The sequence below is a fragment of the Bison bison genome, unplaced genomic scaffold (genome assembly GCF_000754665.1).
Source record: "Bison bison bison isolate TAMUID 2011002044 unplaced genomic scaffold, Bison_UMD1.0 scf7180017864451, whole genome shotgun sequence".
In the NCBI taxonomy this organism is placed as follows: Eukaryota; Metazoa; Chordata; class Mammalia; order Artiodactyla; family Bovidae; genus Bison; species Bison bison.
In genome coordinates this window covers 7,795,539-7,815,833 of record NW_011495013.1, presented here as the reverse complement: position 1 = coordinate 7,815,833, position 20,295 = coordinate 7,795,539, and the positions used below count along the sequence as shown (strand labels likewise).

General features: G+C 37.3%; 1 protein-coding gene across 3 annotated transcripts in view; it reads left to right on the top strand.

Moving 5' to 3' along the window:
• The window catches only part of TXK (TXK tyrosine kinase), a 61,988-nt gene that overhangs the window by 15,182 nt on the left and 26,511 nt on the right, over nt 1–20,295 (top strand). The window contains exons 3-7 of one of the 3 annotated variants that reach the window (XM_010858887.1): nt 3,386–3,440; nt 4,446–4,548; nt 5,250–5,455; nt 9,277–9,342; nt 15,919–15,973. In XM_010858887.1, the coding sequence (XP_010857189.1) occupies nt 3,386–3,440; nt 4,446–4,548; nt 5,250–5,455; nt 9,277–9,342; nt 15,919–15,973 (485 nt within the window). Of the gene's footprint in view, nt 1–3,168; nt 3,441–4,445; nt 4,549–5,249; nt 5,456–9,276; nt 9,343–15,918; nt 15,974–20,295 lie in introns of those variants that run through there. The other 2 variants (XM_010858888.1, XM_010858889.1) reach the window with 2 other exon arrangements.

The following is a 20,295-nucleotide window of genomic DNA, read 5'->3' as shown; positions in this document are numbered from 1 at the left end:
ACTCCGACTGCGGAAAAGAAACCATAGGGGGAGTTAAGGGTAGAGCAGTAGGAAGTTAGGAGGCTCTTGGTATAATTCAGATAATGGAGACTTAGACCTTTTTAGTAACAGAAGTCTTGCCTGGAGAATCCCAGGGACGGGGGAGCCTGGCGGGCTGCCATCTATGGGGTTGCACAGAGTCAGACACGACTGAAGTGACTTAGCAGCAGCAGTAACAGAAGGGTGGGGAAAAACAGTAAGATTTTAAAAACTGACAGAAGCAGTTGAGACCCAAAAGCCTAATAATACACAGTGTAGTGCAAATTTGTTGCGGGGGGGACTCTATTTGAGTCTCCAGAAATCAACTTTGGGATGGAGAACAGATGGTTTCTTGGCTAAGGAAGAAAGCTATTAAATCAGAGGGGTAAAGGTGAATCTTTGCCTGATAGAAATGAGATGTTTGCCACTGGACCCCAAGGTGTCTATAGCCCAAAGACAGAATAACGGCAGTGTCCAAATCAGAGAAAGGCGTGTTAGTAATACCTGAATCTGGTTTTGAAGGTCAATTTCAGTGAAAGGAAAAGGAAACAATATATAATTGATTACTGTCCTGGGTGTCTTTATTCTTATTCACCCTGTTCTATCCTGGAAGGATGACCAGTAGGAGTTAAATGTAGAACCAGCCTCCATGGTGGCTTAGTGAGCTTGGCTTCTTGGTATTCCTTCTTCTCCTGGAAAAGTTATCTGTAGGGCTTAGTTCAACATGCTTCCAAGCTCTCTGGCTTCTGGTTGCTAAATGGCCTGCTAAAGCATCAATTCCTATGACATCTGGGAGACAACATTTTGCAAAGTTGGAAAGATGTTCTATAGGATACAGTAAATGTCTTAAACCAGCAGCAAATGTGGTGATGTCTTCATAAAGCTAGGATGCATGAGTCTGGCAACTGAGGAAGAAGAGATTGGAGTGGCCCCTCTTACCAACTAATAGCTCACTGGAATATTGTTATTTTCTTTCCCTGTGACTTTTGTGTTTGGTGAGCTTGGAGATACCAGTGCCCCAGAGAAGAATCCTTTTCTTAGGGAATATTGGGAGCTAAGATTGCCCTCTGACCATTGTGGGATTCTTGGTATTAGTGAGTTGATGGGCACAGAAAGGATTCAATGTATCAGAGATGAGTATCCCAATTTCCAGGAAGAAACTGGGTTCATTCTTTACAATGAGGACAAAGAGGACTTGGAAACTGAGGGGACATACTAGCTTCATTTCTTTCCTTTTGGGGATGAAGTAGAAAAGAATAGCTTTATTGCTTTTCAGGCAAGGAGGGGGATGGGTGGGTAGGTCACAGTGTTTCTCCCCTGGAGGCGGTAATGAGGAATTTTATAGGAATGGTTCAAGGAGCAGGGCATGATCAGCTTATGGGCATTCTTCTGATTGGCTAGTGGTGAGTCAGCATCATCAACTTCTGGTTCCAACAGGTCTGGGGACTACGTGCTTGTGGGCAGCATGAAGTTAACTTCTTCCATCTGGTGGGGGTTTCAGGACCTAATGAAGCTCAGTCTTGTTGTCTCATCACAGAAAGAATTCAGTGAGAGACAAAGTGATAGGTAAGAGGTGGATTTATTTAGAGAGAAACACACTCCACAGAGTGTGGGCCACCTCAGGAGGCAACAGTAGCCACTAGCTTCATTTCTTAGTATTCAAAATAGTCCTGGTCAGTAGAAAATTGTAACAACCCCATTAAGAACACCTAAGGACCAGATCCTACAGGAATGAACATTTGGGCAATTCCAGCAGAGGAAAGCTCCTTCCACCAAAGTGTTAGCAAAGGCAAGAGGGCACAAGGAATGGAAGGTGACAGAGGGCACCTGTGATCAACTTATGACGCAGGATAGCTGTAAAGGTGGGAATTGTAGCAACTATGTCCTCTGTTACTCTTGTTTTCACCTCATTTCTTTATCTGATGTAAGAATCCTAATGATGGTTAATGTACCAAGTTTCAGGTGGGAGTGTAATCAAATTGACATCAGCTGGTGATAATATGTTAGCTGATAGGGCTTTGTTGCATCCTGTGTTCTGAGGGCATAGAGTGGATGCTGAGGGGTAGATTGTACTGGGTGGCTTCTGCTTGGATCCGTCTCTCTCGTGTGTTCCAGGAGAGAAACTTTAGAGAAAACATCTAGTTTAACCTTTTCAACAAAACTGTAATGATAATAGATCTTGATTGCCCTCTTAAACATACCTGGCATTGTTCTAGGTGTTGTATAGGAACTCATTCAATTAATCCTCACAGTAGCCTTACATGCTAAGTATCCTATTATTCCCATTTTACAGATGAGGAAACCTAAGCACGAAACACTTAACTAGCTTGCCCAAACCCACAAAGGCAGAGATTAATCTCTGCCCCTGAAGGCTTCTCAAAGGGGATAGGTATGATTTTCTTGTTTTTACAGATAGGAAAACAATGACTTAGAGAAGTAAAGGGACTTATTCCCGATATAGTCAGCACCCCACCCACCTCCAGCTAGAATTCATATGCAGCCCTTTCTAACCTCAAAGCTAATGCTCATGTCTAATGTACTCTGCTTTCTTAATAATATTTCATTTTCAGGGGCCAGTATGAGAAAGAGTTGCTGTGAAATGTAGGTTCTGTGCACATAAAACAGCTTTTGATATATTCAAAATTTATTTATGGTTTGAAAATAGGCAAATAATCTAACAAATAAAGATTAAGCTTGACAAAAGAAGTGTAAGAATGACCCAGATTTAATAAAGCACTAAGTAGTTAGTGCTTTCTTTAAATATTCATTTGTTTGAACCTAATCCATAGAAAGTTTGAGATCCAAAAAGGTAAGTGTATTTTTATACACAAAATATAAAAATAGAATAAACATGCTAAGTTATATTATTACATAATATCTTACATAATATTATAAATATATTTAGTATATTTATATTACTTTATATAAATATATTTTAAAATATATTTGAAGAAATGTAATGGACCTAATTTAAAATCCCTGCTAGCAGATTCCCTAGGGAACATTGTTTTCAGAATCATATTCTTTGGTACATTTGTCAGCCGACATCAGCCCTTATCAATGTGAAGTGAATACACTGGTCATTTTTCATCCACTGACTGAGGAAATGCATGAAACCAGACCCAGAGATAAGAGCCTGAGAAGGGAAACCACAGTGGCCAGGGTACCAGTAACTTATTTTCGTGTTAGTGACAATCTTTCATCTTCTACTAGTGAAGAAGGGCAGGGTAAAGGTTTGCATGTGTAGGAAACTTTCTATTACCCATGCCCTCAGAGATTTCCTCCTTTGGAATAGTGCCAGCAGCCTCCTCTTTCCAATATCATGGATTCATGGCTTTCTAACAGTTGAAAATGATCTGCTTTTCAGATAACACCATCCAGTCGATTTTCTGCTGCTGCTGTTGCTGTTCCGTGCAGAAGCGGTAAGTCCGAGGGCAACTTCTTGGGTGGGATCTCCATGTTTCTTTGAATCTGCTGTTCATCTGCCTGGGAAACTCCTCCCATTTTTTCCCTACTGAATGGCCATTCATTTAAAGCTAGCAATAGGTCATGTGCCAGGTCCATGGTCCTTTCTCGATCCTCTTGGACTTAATTGCTCCTTCCATTGTGTTCCCAGAGCATGCGGCCTGGTTCTCTATTTGATTTTTGTTTCATGCGTGCTATTTATGTGTCTGTGTCTCATTCTGTAATTTTTACCTTTTAAGGGCAAGAATCCTGTCTTATTTGAGGTTCTCCCTGAAACTACCAATGTGTTTTATACTCTGGTGCCCAGTAAATGATGGATAAAGATAAAAATCCAGGGTGCCACGATAATAGTAACAGCCAGCATTTAATGGGAGTCCTGTATGTCAGACTGTATTAAACAGTTTACTTTTTTTAGCTCTTAGTAACTCTCAAAACCACCCTTTTTATTTGTTTGTTTTTACAATCCCCGTTATACAGATGAAGAAACACAGGCCTAGGGAGGTTACGTTGCCCAAGGCCACACTATAAAAATGGTAGATCTGGGATCCAAACTCATGTTCTTAATCGCTACACCATGTCTACTTTTTAACAATAGATGCTTTCAAATGAGGCGATGCATGTGAAATGTGAAACACTGCCTGACACAGAAAGGTCTTCATTATCGTGATTTAACTGTATGCCCTTAATAGTCACCAGACTCTGTGTTGCCCGTGTGACATGTATTTTCTCAATTTTATTATTCATAGCAACTCTATATGCTCTTAGTGTCTCTAGTCCTAGATTAAAAAAAGTAAAATAAAGTTCTGAGAGGTCCCAGAGTACCTTGCCCAAGGAAATGGAGTTAGGAAGTCTTCTAAATAAAAAATAGGAAGAAGACTTCACTACTAGCTTGTTTATAGTCTAGTGGATTTATAGCTAAGAGTAAAATAATCCTTTGTAACGTGATTATTTTTCAATGACAGGCAAGTGAGGACACAAATAAGCCTTAGCAAAGATGAAGAACTTTCAGAAAAATACACACAGCGTCGCAGACCGTGGTTCAGTGACTTGCCAAGTAAGAAGCAAGTGAGTATCATTTTGAAGGGGGAGAAGGGGTAGAGGAAGGTGGCATTTTTAGGGTCTGTGCTTCGTGAGGTACCGTTTGCTACCCTGCCCAGAACCTAATGTCATGCTTGGCACATAATAAGTTTTCAATAAACTTTTAGTGAATCAACAGCCTAGAAGAAAGGGAAAGAAAATAAGACCAGTTAAAATGGCCTATTCTGTAATATTTTGGCAGAATTTGAAATTGGGGAAAAAATGCCTTCTGGCTATCACCATTTTGAGGCCAGGATTAATTTTCAGTTCAGTGTTAGAAAATAAATTTTCTTGGGAAGTTGATAAGCCCAAACACAAGCTTACAGCATATTAAAGGGAAAAGCTTTTTTTTTTCCTCTCTCTCTCTCCTTTTTCTAAAGGAGAAAAATCCTTAAAGTGAACTTATTAAGGAGAAAATAACATTTTAAGAATTATGACATGAAAATATTCAGTGCCATGCTGGCAAGAGAATTTGTGATCTTGAGAATTTACAAAATGATGAGTGTGTTGCTGGATCTGAAAATTGTTTTGTAGTTAGTCATTTCCTATGTTTATACCACCCAGGCTTCTGCTTTACTGCAGCTAGCTGGGAGAAACAAGGCGGCAGGCAGATGCTCTCTACCCTTATTTTTTTTTAGCTCAGATCACTTAAACAATAGTACCACGACTCATTCCTTAATTTTTTACAGTCCAACAGGGGCCATGGGCAACCATCAAAACGCAAGCCACTGCCTCCCCTCCCACCCTCTGAGGTTTCTGAAGAGAAGATCCATGTTAAAGCACTGTATGATTTCCTGCCCAGAGAGCCCTATGATCTAGCTTTAAAGAGAGCAGAGGAATACCTTATCTTGGAGAAGTATGATCCTCACTGGTGGAAAGCAAGAGACCGCTTGGGGTAAGACTGGTGGTTTGTCTTCACCAAATCTTTCCTCTTTTAGTCCCTACAGACTTCCGAAGTGTGAAATAGACTCCATTTAGTTTATTAGAGAAACAGACTCTGTTTATTTTCTCAAGGTTTATAACTCTCCCTTGTAAATGAAACAGAAGCTGTTCCCACACCTCTCCGTCTGTATGAATGGGCATTATAATGCTGTGATTTCAGGCAGACTCTCCAAACTAGGTACATGTGGCTTTATAGCCTGATGTAGCCACACACTGCTGTGTGTTTTGGGGCAAATTACTTACCCTCTCTGTTTCCTTTCCCTCCTTCCTTTCTCCCTCCCTCCTTCCCTTCCTTCCTCCCTTTTCCCTTTCTTTCTTTCTTCTCAGATATAGCCACCAGGGAAGTCTCTATAATTGACATAGAACATTATATTAGCTGCAGGTGTACAACATAATGATTTGCTCTTCGTATTTATTGTGAAATAATCACTACAAGTCTAGTTAACATTCGGCAGCATACATAGTTACAATTTTTTTTCCCTTGTGATGGGAACTTTTATGATTTACTGTCTTAGCAATCAGACATGCAATATGGTACTATTTTTCACTTTTAATGCTTTTTAACTTTTTTAAATTATGAAACTAAGGTAACACATTTACAGGAGACTTGGAAAATATAGAACAAAGTTACATATAGTTCTATTATATATATTATAATTTTTTAAAAGTAGGTAAATTAAGATGTTTAGTTAGAGTTTCAATATCAAACTCTTAAAAAGTAATAGAATGAATATACAGAGAAGTAGAAGGATATAGTAGACCTGAAAAGCACTATGAATCAATTCAACATAATATAAATTTATACAACTTTCACACAACCGTAGGATACAAACTCTATTCAAGTTCCTATGGACAATAAAAAGAACTAAAAAGCCTCTTGATGAAAATGAAAGAGGAGAGTGAAAAAGTTGGCTTAAAACTCAACATTCAGAAAACTAAGATCATGGCATCCGGTCCCATCACTTCATGGCCAGTAGATGGGGAAACAATGGAAACAGTGAGAGACTTTATATTTTTGGGCTCCAAAATCACTGCAGATGGTGACTTCTGCCATGAAATTAAAAGACACTTGCTCCTTGGAAGAAAAGCTATGACCAACCTAGACAGCATATTAAAAAGCAGAGACATTACTTTCCCAACAAAGATCCGCCTAGTCAAAGCTATGGTTTTTTCAGTAGTCCTGTATGGATATGTGAGAGTTGGACTCTAAAGAAAGCTGAGTGCTGAAGAATTGATGCTTTTGAACTGTGGTGTTGGAGAAGACTCTTGAGAGTCCCTTGGACTGCCAGGAGATCCAACCAGTCAATCCTAAAGGAAATCAGTCCTGAATATTCATTGGAAGGACTAATGCTGAAGCTGAAACTCCAATACTTTAGCCACCTGATTCGAAGAACTGACTCATTGGAAAAGACCCTGATGCTGGAAGAGATTGAAGGTGGGAGGAGAAGGGGACGACAGAGGATGAGATGGTTGGATGGCATCCCTGACTTGATGGACATCAGTTTGAGCAAGCTCCAGGAGTTGGTGATGGACAGGGAAGCCTGGCGTGCTGCAGTCCATGGGGTTGCAAAGAGTCCGACACGACTGAGCTACTGAACTGAACTGAATTGATAAGACAATAAACTAGGAGACACTGGAACATATTCAGGGACATAAGACTGGGTGCAAAAATTTCATGGTCTAAATGTATTGAAATCTTACAGAAGTCTGTTCTGTTATCACTGTAGAATTAAAACATGCAATACAGTACTATTAACTCGACACCATTCTATACATCATATCCCCAAGCCTCATTTATTGTGTCACTGGAAGTTTATACCTTTTGATCCCCTTCGCCCATTTTATCGCCCTGCAACCACCCTTGCCTCTGGCAGCCACCAGTGTATTCTTTGTCCTTTGAGCTTGTTTTGTTTCAATTTTTCATTTTTTTTTTTAAAGATTTCACATGTAAGTGAGACCACATGGTTTTTCTTTATTTCACTTAGTATAATGCTGTCAAGGTCCGTCTATGTTGTTGCAAATGACAAATTTTTTTTTTCTTTTTATGGGTGAATAATATTTCATATCTTGGCTGTTATAAATAGTGTTACAGTGAACATGGGGGTGCAGGTATCTTTTTAAGTTAGTGTTTTCATTTTCTTCAGATAAATACCCAGAGGTGGAATTGCTGGATCATATGATAGTTCTGTTTTTAATGAATTTTATTTGTAAATAAGCATAATACTAGTTTCTACCATACAAGTTCTTCTTCTAATTTATGCTTTTTTTTTTTTTCGCAATTTGAATTTTTTTTTCCTATTAAGCTCTAAGATAGAAACAGAAACAGTGTCTTACTCATTTTCATATTTCTACAATGACTAGTTTTGGAAGTAAACATTGCAGTAGTTTCTGAATGAAATTAGAAAAAATGGCCCTGGGATACAAAGGGCCTTTGTATCGGTTCTTTGTACTGGTTGCGATAGATTGTTAATTCTAGACTGGAGTCCTGGGTAGAAAAGAATTCTGAGGAGTATGTCTACTTTCAGGGAGAGAATTCTGGCCTTGATTTCTGATCCTTGTCAAGATTTTGAGGTTATAAGTATCTAAGCGTTATAGGTATCTAAGGTATAAGTATCTAAGGTATAAGGTTATAAGTATCTAAGTACATACAAATCTCTTTCTTTATGTTTTCTTAATGATTTGGCTCTTTTACCAGTTCTTCATTAAGACTCAACATATGCTGGAGGCTTTTCAGCGGGTAGAGAGGAATGATGTCCCAGTGATCATATGAGTTAGTAGGTTCAGGGCTGTATAATTAACTACCCTTCCAGGTGGTGTGTTGTCATGACTCAGACTTAAATAGCACCAATTTTTAACTTCAAAGTTAATAAGTGAATATAGGTTTAAAAAAATAATATTCAAACATGATAAATAGTGCCCAAATTCTGCTTTGCCACACCTCCAAACCCAGACTCTTTCCCAAAAGTAAGCACCATTATCCATTTAGTGATTCATTTCAATGATCTTCCTGTCCAGATCGCTTTCAGTGCACTTTCTTGGATGTATTAAAAATATGGTATTGTCTGAAGATTTAATTTACTTAAATCTGACTAGACTTTATGCATTGCTCTGCAACTTGCTTGTATTCCTCAATAATATGTCTTGGAGATCTTTCATGATTTTAAATTTCAGATTTTGTTGGTGAAGTTATAGGAAAAGAAAAACTCCTCCCCTGCTGATAAGTGTGAAAATTGTTGCCCTTCGACAGCAATTTGCTGTATCTACTGAAAAGAACCACTTAATCAGCAACCCGGCAATTCCCCCACTTTGTATCTGTCTTAGAGAAATACTCTTACTTGTGCACAAGAAGGCATATTCAAGTATTTCTGTACAGCTTTGTTGTAATGGAGGCATGGCTAAACTAGGATATCTATTCTGTGGGATGCTCTGCAGCAATGAAAAAGAATTACGTCAATATCTTTGTAGTTGGTATGTTTTTAATCTAGTCACTATGATGTCCCAGTGATCATATTAAGTGGCCCTTTTCCTATTTGCAAAGATATCTGTGTCAGAAAACATCTTAAACTACTAATGTTAAACATCAGAAACTTAGTATTTGTTGTGCAAAGATTTTAGTTGAATGTTGAAATGAAAAAAAGTTTTTTCTTCTCTCGACAATTTAATTAGTCAAATGAATTTGATTTTCCTCTGCATCCTTGAGGTTTTTTAAAGGGATCTTCGCCACAATAATACCACAGATGTGTCAAAATTTTGGTTTTTGCTTTGTGTTTGTAGGAATGAAGGCTTAATTCCAAGCAACTATGTGACCGAAAACAAACCAACTAATTTAGAAATATATGAGTAAGTGTCCTCCAAAATATGTCCCATGGTTAATCTATAAAAATCAGGTACATTTGGGTAACTTATTAGTATACATACTGTTTTGGGTCTGAAAAGGGAAAAGAAAGTAACACATTTGGAAGCTTTAGCTTAGATTTTTGATCTTAATAATGGCTGATTCAGAAACTTCTTTTTCTTAAAATTACTTTTTTTTTGTTTTGTATGGCCAATTAAAGAAAATTTTAACAGTGACTACAAGAAACCAAACACTCATCTTGCACTTGTTTTACTGCATGTCCTAAGTGGAAAAGTTATTATTTTAAAAATGGGGACTTCCCTGGTGGTCCAGTGGTTAAGACTCTACACTTCTACTGCAGGAGGCATGGGTTCCATCCTTGGTTGGGGAACTAAGATGTTCTATGCTGTGCAGCTTGACCAAAAATAAAAAATAAAAATAAAAAGTGACATCAGTTGTTCATTAATTAAGTTAGACTTAATATACAGACATATTACTATAGTTTGACTCATGTTTTGAAGTGTTTAGAAATCACTGAAGATGAGAAATAGGCTAATGCTATAGTTCAGAAGAACTTTTGATATGTTCACTAGAGTTTTGCTTAGAAATGCATTCTTTTTACAATATATTAATGGATTTAGAAGATAAAACATAAGCAAGCACTATTTAACCCCTCAATCTGCAGATCAGAAAATAAGGTTGAGATATTAATGTATAGATAGAGAGTGACAGGGCTAGGAGTGGTCCTTGTTGTACAGTTACCAAGTCATGTCTGACTCTTTGGGAGCCCTGGGATTGCAGCTTGGCAGGCTTCCCTGTCCCTCACCATCTCCTGGACTTTGCCCAAGTTCATGTCCATGAATTGGTGATGCCATCCAACCATTTCATCCTCTGTTGCCTCCTTCTCCTCCTGCCTTCAATCTTTCCCAGCATCACGGTCTTTTCCAATGAATCAGCTGTTTGCATCAGGTGGCCAAAGTATTGGAGTTTCAGCTTCGGCATCACTCCTTCCAAAGAGTATTCTGGGTTGGTTTCCTAGTCTTTTATAAATTTAGGTTTGCAGTTTGAGCACTTGAGTGCCCTCCCCTGGCTTAGATACTGGTTTTGCAATTAGCATATGTTCTAGTAGGTTGTATTAGGTGATGTGAGTTGAGGCATTAGAACAGGTACCTGCCTGAGAACCAGGCAAATTAAAAGAGAACTCAGCCTTGGACTGCCTTGCTGCTTTTTGAAGCCCATTTGTAGGCCAGACTCAGCATGCCTGCCTGCCTGCCAAGTCGCTTCAGTCATGTCTGAGTCTGTGTGACCCCATGAACTTTAGCCCACCAAGCTCCTCTGTCCATGGGATTCTCTAGGCAAGAATACTGTAGTGCGTTGCCATGCCCTCCTCCAGGGGATCTTCCCAACCCAGGGATAGAACCTGCGTCTATTATATCTCTTGCGTTGGCAGGCAGGTTCTTTACCACTAGTGCCACCTGGGAAACTCCAGACTCAGCACATCCGTCACTGAAAACACCCATAACCTTACCAGACCTTTCTGCTGTCTGTTTCCATTCTCCTCAAGTCTCTGTCCTCAGCTCCATCACAGTGTCTCTTCTCTCTTCCTCTCCTTTGCTTAGCTTGTCATAACCCCTCTCTTGATCTGTGTCATTTAGCTCTACCCTGAAATTCCTTCTCCACTCAAAGCCCCCAGGTGGCTGACCCCGCCTTCCTTAGCAAATAGCCCCACAACTCTCTACAGTTGCTCAGGCATGCCCCATGCATGGAGTTGGGGGTGGGAGTAGGCAGGGGGGTGTGGTGGGGGAGAGGAACTCACCACTAGCCCCAGCTGAAGCTGCTCAGCACAAACAGGTCTCTTTGAACTCTTTGAAGGCCAGGTCAGGGAAAATTTTGTTTGAAAATCTCCTGCTAAGAAAAACCAGAAAAATAAGATGGTTTTATCACCATATTCTAACTTCAGTTTGGATTTTCCTGGAAATTAAAGGAGACCTGTGTGAAGGTACCTAACACAGTGCCTGGTGGTTAGCAAGTAGATGCTCAGTAATCAGCAGGGCTACTTTTCTTCCTTCTGTTATGAATTGATGTGCTTGTTGCTTCCCCTGTTTAGACCAGGCTTAGCGTCTGGCTTTAACAACTTGTTTATACTGCAGATACTGGATCACAAATTAAACCACTCTGATCATCTCATTTCCTTAGCCTGGATTTATGTTTCTGTAAGCCTTCTTTTATAATGACTTTAATTATGAAAAGACCAATTTTAAATTTTATTATGGTTTCAAGAAGGTTATTAAAATATAGATCATCAATATAAATCACTAAAATTGATCAACCACTTACTATGCACCAAGCACCATTCTACTGACTGTACAGAAACTACTGTCCCACATTGAAGTGCAGTAGTACGGGCTTAGAAATCAGAGAAATCTGGGTTCAAATCCTGGCATCCCTCTTGACTAATGGTTCAGCTCTGAGCAAAGTTACCTAATGCCGTTAAATCTCTGAATGATCTGAACCCTGGGGACAATAATGCCTGTCTCATTCGGTACATAGTAGCTCTTCAATACATTCTAGAAGTTATGACTATTTCCTTGAACTGTGAAACAAGAAAGACATTGACAGCTTTGTCCACCTTGCCCAGTATAACTGGTACACTACATTCAGAGTTACTTCAGTCCTCCACTTAATTTGTTTGATCTTTATCATTATGTACTTAGGATAATGTTAGATGTTAGCTGTTGTAAGCAGTGGAAACACAATATGGAATACACAGAAGGAGTCCTGGTTTTCATGGAACTTACAGCTTCACAAGGAAATAGACATTAAGCAACCCTGAATTCACAAATACATCATTTTAAATTGTGGTGTTATGAAGGAGTAGTATGGGGCATGGGAAGGAAACAAGAGGGGAGGGAATATAATTTAAATGAGCATGTTGAGTGAGGAAGACCTTTCTGAGGATGTGACTTGAGGCCTAAAGGAGAAAGGAAGGAGATAGGGGGCTGATGGAAGAAGGAATGCTGTCCACGTGGGCTTCTGACATCTCTGGGGAACCTTTATACAGAGAAATGTTTATGGCTACTTTGGTTTGAAATTAATATCCAAATTATCAACATTACAATGAAAAAACTTTGTTTTCAGTAAGCCTTCAAATTGAACTTTAAAATCTTGATATACTATTTATAAATCTAAAAAACAAGAACAATTACCTAAATGCATACTCGACATAAAAATATCCTTAAACAATCCATCCTACTTACAAACTCAGTTAATTAAGTTTCCTGAAACATTTAACTTGCATTAATAAACTGAATAAATTCAGTTTTCTTTATAAAGGACATGCCTGACCCGTCAAATTTGCAATTGTAATAGTCCCTTGTATGTCCTTACATGATCCTGGAAATGTAATAAATTAAACATAAATGTTTAATTAAACATAATGTGAATTGAGTTATTTTAACCATGTGAATATCATTTTAAAAATTAGTTATTCTCAAACTTCAAATATCAAGTTGAAGTGTGAAGTGAAAGTCACTCAGTTGTGTCCAACTCTTTACAGTCCACGGAATTCTCTAGGCCAGAATACTGGAGTGGGTAGCCTTTCCCTTACTCCGGAGGATCTTCCCATCCCAGGGATCAAACCCTGGTCTCAGGGAAGCCCAAGAATACTGGAGTGGGTAGCCTATCCCTTTTCCAGCAGATCTTTCCCACCCAGGAATTGAACTGGTGTCTCCTGCATTGCAGACGGATTCTTTATCAACTGAGCTATCAGAGGCTTCCCTTGTGGCTCAGCTGGTAAACAAGTTGAAGATTAGTTATAAATCTTCAAGCAAAGACAAAAAATCTGATATGCCAGATTCTCTTAAAATTTTTGATACTCTAAGTAGCAGACATTGATTATCCTGAGCTATGAATGTGACTTACCTCATTTTCTCTACACTAAATGCTTAAATCTTCTCAGGGTCAGAAAGTCACCAAGTGAAGCAAATTAACCTTCTCAGATCTAATAGGGTTTCCAGGTCTAAAACTCAAAGCCACAATACTGTTCTTTATTGATTAGACATCTAAGACTGGCGCATGGGAAGCTTACATATAAGTTCCATATGTGATGGTTGTAGTCAACCACAGTTAGATGTAGTAGATTTTAAAAAATGTATTAATAGAATCCCCACCCCAATCCTGTGTATTGGGGGTTCTACTGACATCATTCAATGTTAGTTTTATAATCAGTATTGTCTCAGTAAAGAAGTTGCAGCCTTACCTATTTGAAATAAAACAAAACAAAAAACTCTTCTACCTTTTATCATCTGACTTAAATAGTTGAAATTCTGAAATACCATGCCTCAACCTCCTCTAAATTACATTTATCCTTTTTCTGCCTTTTACTTATCATTATCATAATGCAGATGGAATTCTGCCTTATTTTAATTGATCTTAAATTCATCATATACTTCTATCTGGTTCTTTTGTTACTTTTTTGAAGTCATTCTGAGAATGACTTCCACACGGATGGATTTTTAATTTATATTTAATCACAATATATTTTATTTATCACTATAATAAATAAATACAAAGCAACAAAATTAATACCAACATGACAGCAGGTAAAGAAACATTTAGAAAAAAATCAGTTTATGTTAATTCCTCCCTTTTTGAGTGTCATTATGCAGTCTTCTCTTTTCACAACTTCAGTCTCTTTCAGTGAGCTATAATCATTAGTCTCTTTTTAGACCCATATTTCATAACTTAGCCAGTATGGGGGCCTCTTTAAACTGGTCCCCTTGAATTTAACTCTGCCTCATTTATTTTGAAAGAATTTCTTCTTTCTACAACAAGAGGTCTCAGACTCATCTTGAAATTCCCTCCCACAATAAGAATATTCATTAACAAGTATTGAATGATAGGCACAGTTTAAATTCACAGTTACTCTTGTTCCCATTAGCAATAGGTAGTTATATGACTTTGACTAGAATCATCTGTAATCATCTCCTGTTCTCTGTGGTTCATCTTTTTAAAAGACCATTTTCAATTGAAGCGCATTAATATTTTAAAAACCTGGCCATGCTAGTTAGTGGCAGCTTTCTACTATAGAAGGTTAGGGGAAGTCCACATGAGGAGATAGGTTCCATTGTCCCAGGCAGGTATGAGTCTTATTCAGCCACCACTGGGCTCCATCACTTGACTTAATGCCTGGTTATACACACACCCTTTCTTCCGCTGTCCACAAAAATAGTATTTCTGGTAATATTAGATTAACCTCTTTTTAAAATCTTGTTTTGAAATGAAAGTGTTTCCATTTTTCTTTTCCTCTCCATTGTTCTATTGTCACTTCCTCTCTCTTTCCTGTACAACATTTGCTTACTGCTTAGGTGCTGTCACATCAAACCATTTGTTTATTTTTTTTTTAATAAAATTTTTATTAAAGATTTTTTATGTGGACCATTTAAAAAGAAATCTTTACTGAATTTGTTACAATATTGCTTCTGTTTTGTTTTTGGTCTTTTGTCCCTGAGGTATGTGAGATCTTAGCTCCCAGATCAAGGATCAAACCCACACACCCCTTGTATTGGAAGATGAAGTTTTAACCACTGAACTTCCAGGGAGGTCCCAAAACCATATGTTTAAATTACAGTGTTCATTAATTATGATTACTGTGTGAACGTCTGATATTTTAAGGTCATTTAATGACGTGTTTCATGCAGAGACAACAGGAAGGCTGGAGGCAGAAAAGGGCTTGGTGAATTTCAGCCAGGAAAGAAATTCAATGTGATGGAAGTTTAGTGAGTGAGGGCAGAATGAGGAGAATATGAGGCCCAGGAGGGTGTGGGTGGGGTGATTAGTATACTGGTTGTTCCATTTACTCTAGTAAATTACTGAGTTTACTACAAGGTGACATACTTTGGAGCTTCCCAGGTGGCTCTGTGGTAAAGAATTCACCTGCCAATGCAGGAGACGTGAGTCAACCCCTGACTGGGGAAGATCCCTGGGAGAAGGAAATGTCAACCCACTCCAGTATTCTTGCCTGGGAAATCCCAAGGACGGAGTAGTCTGGTGAGCTATGGGGTTGCAAAAGAGTTGGACATGACTTAGCAACTAAACAGCAACAACAACATATTTAGGAGAATCAGATGAGTCAGTATGAGTTTTAAGTTTGGAAAGGTAACGGCACATGTAAAAGCATGCAAATAAGATATTCCTGAGGGGAAAGAAATGTGTATGTTTTAGTTGGGTTTAACCAAAGCTCAGGAAAGTGTTTATCGAAGATGATGGCTTTTTAACCACACACATTTCATGGAAATTTTCAGGAAGTTAAACCATTCAAAATTAAGTGTGTTAAACCAAGTGTGTTTCAGAAAGTTGAATTGAAATATGGTAGAAAAATGAGATACTGGCTTGCAATTAATATAACTGTTAAAAAATCAATTGATATATTATTATAGTACATGATTGTTTATGTGAATTAATCAGTCCATTTATAAAATTAGTTCTGGAGTGTGTTTTTTAAAATAAAGGAAATGGAACAGGTATTTTTCTGGAAATAAATGATATATAACACTTAAAAATTATTTTTATTGCTTTTACAGGTGGTACCATAGGAATATTACTAGAAATCAGGCAGAACGTCTTTTGAGACAAGAGGTAATTTATTCATGAGTCATTTTGTGGATAGTTTCAAAATTTCTGAGAGAGGTGAATTATAAATACTCAGCTAAAAATGTTTTATTACTTCCTGATTTTTTTTTAGTTCTAAAATATTATTACAACTTCACTGCTACTACATTTTGTATTAAAATAGATTAATTTATATCAAATCATGTTTTCCATTGATTTTCACCACAATTTCACATATCTTTCTCCTGAAATGATTTCATCTCTAACATACCAAAACTGCTTCATTCACTCCAAAGTGCATTCTGCCAGAAGGGTCTCTATTTGAATTGCCTGTATACATTTGCATCAATGTCAGTCCAATAGATTCTCTGTCCTCCTGAGCTTAGCTTAGACTCGTAAAAAGCACAGATACAGAAAAATACATGCAGCTGCACTTTCATTCTTTGGGAACAAAAGGAAGAGCGGAGCAGCCAAAATATCAAACTTAGATCAAAACTGCTCATTTAGGTCAAAACAAAACAAAACTGAGTGTAGTTTAAATTTCCAACTGACGGTAAGTATCAGCTGTGGGTAAATGCATAGTCAAAACTAGAAAGTAGCTGAGAAGTATGCATGTCATTATGACCTGATGTTGGATGTTGAGGAAATCTAGTAATATGAGTGAGAAAAAAATCAGTTCTGTAACTCAAAACTCAGTGCCAGTAATGACCTATGACACAGGGAAGATGCAGTTAGTATTTGGGGGATAGGCTGAGTACGAGGAACACAGACCTCTCAGGGGCTGGTGGGGATGGAGGTTGGAGGTTTGGCCCGGTCTCATTGGCTACAAGGAAAGGGAACATGACAGCAAATGTGATATCTGCCTGGCATGGTGACATTATATATTGGTTCAGAACGGACAAGGAAGATGTAGTGATAAGCAGACAGAACTGAAGAAAGGAAGTGGACAATTCGGTCCACAGAAAGCAAGCTTGTCACAGGCAATATGGCCCTAATCACTGGGCTGGGCGGGTTCTACATGAGGTTCTGCGTCTGAGAGGAAGCCAGAACAGGGTGAGAATCTGACCTCCGTACCAAGAGTAGAATGGGGCATTTTGTAGCAAAACCTCCATACCCACAATCCAGATATCACAAATAATAGCACTGATCATAACATTCTTTAATAAAATAAGACATTACAGAAACTGTTGAGGCCCACCCTCTCCCTTATCTTTTTGGTCCTCACTTCTCAGAGGCAACCACAATAGAGGAGCATGTTCCCACTTTGTCCATGGGTTTATACTTTTATCACATGTATGTGTATAAACAACCTATAGTGCTATTTTATGTGTTTTAATATTTGATGTCAAGGAGAGCACATATATGTTGATTTTTTAACCAAACATTGTATTTTCCTTTTAATTCATAGGCATATAGGATCAACACATACCTTCAAGTATTGTGTACTATTTCATTATGATTATATAAAAATGTATCAATTTTACTGTAGATAAACATTCTAATCATTTCTAATTTTTTTGCTCTTACAAACAGTGCTGCAAAGAACATCCTTGTGCATGTCATCTTTTTACAAGGGCAAGGGGTTCTTTGAATTACACTCCAAAATGGAATCATCTGGTCAGAGGATATGTGCAGATTTAACATGACTAGATACTGTGTATTCAAATCAGGATTCAGTACTTAGACCAATTTATACTCTTACAGGGAGTGAAAAAGCTGATTTCCTACATGGGCTTTTCTCATGGCTCAGATGGTAAGGGATCTGAGATTCGATCCCTGGGTTGGGAAGATCCCCTGGAGGAAGGCATGGCAACTTATTCCAGTATTCTTGCCTGGAAAATCTCATGGGCAGAGGAGCCTGGCAGGCTACAATCCATGGGGTTGCAAAGAGTCAGATATGACTGAGTGATTAACACTCACTCATATTCTTACTAACAGTGGGTAGTTTCACATTTTTCCCCCAATTCATTGAGTGAAAAATTCTGTATTTTAAAATGTACATTTCTTTGGTAAACAGTTCAATTGAAGTAACTTTCCATTTGTCTTTGACCAGTTGTCCTACTTCTGCTGTTACATGCCTGTTAATATCCTTTGCTCATTTTTCTATAATGTGTTTGGTTTTTTTTATACTGATCAATATGTATTGTACTTAAGAAATATATTCTGAATACCAATCTTTCGGCATTATGTGTTACAATGATATTTTTTGGATTTCTGGCTTTCTGTAAACTTTAGACTATTGTCGTATACAAAAATTTTTAAATGTTAATGTCAAATCCCTCAATATTTTCCTTTATGATATCTGCTTTTTGTTTTTATTTAAGAGATTCCTCTCTTTTCTGAGGTAATAAAGGAATTTTATATTTTTCATTAAATGTTTTAAAGATGTGCTTTCACATTTAGGTCTTTAATCTGTCTGAAGAATGTATGTATGATGTTTTAAATACACACATATTTTTCCTATATATCTTAAAATATTTGTGTAATTTACATATTTTCCAATTTTTATTTTTAAAATTATGCCTGGCTTAAATTTCATTTGGTTATGAGTCATTTAAAATATATATTGCTAGTTTGGCTATCCTCAATTTAGCATTTTTCCTGTTAAGTTCAAAGTGAGCCTGGCTTCTAATTTTCTGTTCTCTTTGTCTGGTTTTGGTATAAATGTTATCCTAGCATCATAAAATGAGTTGGAATGTGGGGTTTTTAATCTCTTTTTCTAGTCTCTGAAATTGTTTATATCAGATAGATGTTATTTGAAGGTTAGTTAAAGTTTCATAAAATAGTCTGGCAAAGACCACATCTACCCTTTTAAGAAAGAGAAAAAAATACATAACTCCCTTCTCCACTTTGACCACTTTGAGTAAGTAAATGGAAGTTTTGAAGAAACCATTTGCTGTACACTCATCATGGGTTATAATTAAGCCCTCGTTTTGACTAGCCTGTTGACCATACCATGAGTTTTTGTACATTCCAGTTACATAGATGTTCCCTTGAGATTTTGGTGAAATTTAAGGGAGGCAGAAATCTGCATTTGCAGTAAAAAAATGATTGGTCTGTTTTTCATATTTAAGGGGCATGTGGCTATTTTCATACTAATTTTGATATCATATGCATTCTTTTCATGATTTTATTCTGCCACTATAAACATATCAACAAAAAAGTTGTTTCCAAACTGCAGTTTTTAAAACCTGGGCTTTATTAATAGTAGCAATTTTGAATATGTAAGGTTAGAAGCTGCAATAATCAAGCACTAGGTGGCACCCAGTTATCTTAACATTGGAGATATTGATACAGTTGTCAATTTTTTAAACTTACTTATTTTTAAAAGTTTTATTAGAGGATAGTTGCTTTACAATGTTGTGTTAGTTTCTGCTGTACAGCAAAGTACATTTTACTGTTTTAAACAATGAAGGTTTCTCTGGCTAGTCTCCCTTTTTAAGAAACTTTCTGAAAATATATGTTTTGTCTGTATGAACTTCAGAATTACTTTGCCTTGTTTAAGAAACCTTCCTGTTGTTTGCATTAAATTTAAAGATTAATTTAGGGAAAATTATTTGTGCATTACAAATCAGTGTGGTTTGGGGACCAGTTTGTTCCAGGACGTATATATTAGTTATTCACATAGAAAAAAATCAAAATTAGACCTAAGCCTCAAGCAAAAATTGATATTAGATGGATGAAAAACCTAATTAGAAAAAGCAAATGCTTTTGTATTTTTCAGGAGAATTTAAAGGTTTTCTTCATTTAACTTTTGCACATGTATTTTTAAATTTATATTAAAATAATTTATCTTTTCGTTTCTATTATAAATGGGCATATCTTTTTATTTTTACTTTTGAAATCTCTTGATTTCTATGAATTAATTTTGTAACTGATGACTTTGATGAATTCAAAATTTTTTTTTTTTTATAGATAAGAAGTGGATTTATTTAGAGAGAGACACACTCCACAGAGAGAGTATGGGCCATCACAGAAGGCGAGTGTGGCTCAAATATTTTTTTGTAGTAGTTTTTCAGTTGATGCTCTTAGGTTTAGGTATGTAATCTTAGCAGTAGCAAACAGATTATTTCAACCCTCTTTTACAATTTTAATTCAGGGTTCTAATTTCTGCCTCATTTAATGGCACTGGCTAGTTTCTCAGAACAGTTTTAAATACCACTGCTGACAGTGGCCATTTCTTTTTTCCTAATTTTAGTTAGAATGATTTCCACATAAAGCACGATGCTTGACTTGGGACCAAAGTAAATAAGGGCTATTGTGTTAAAGAATATACATAGGGTACTCTTTCTGCCCCCTTCTGATGCCTATGTCAGAAGCTTTCTCTATCTCCTTTATACTTTAATAAA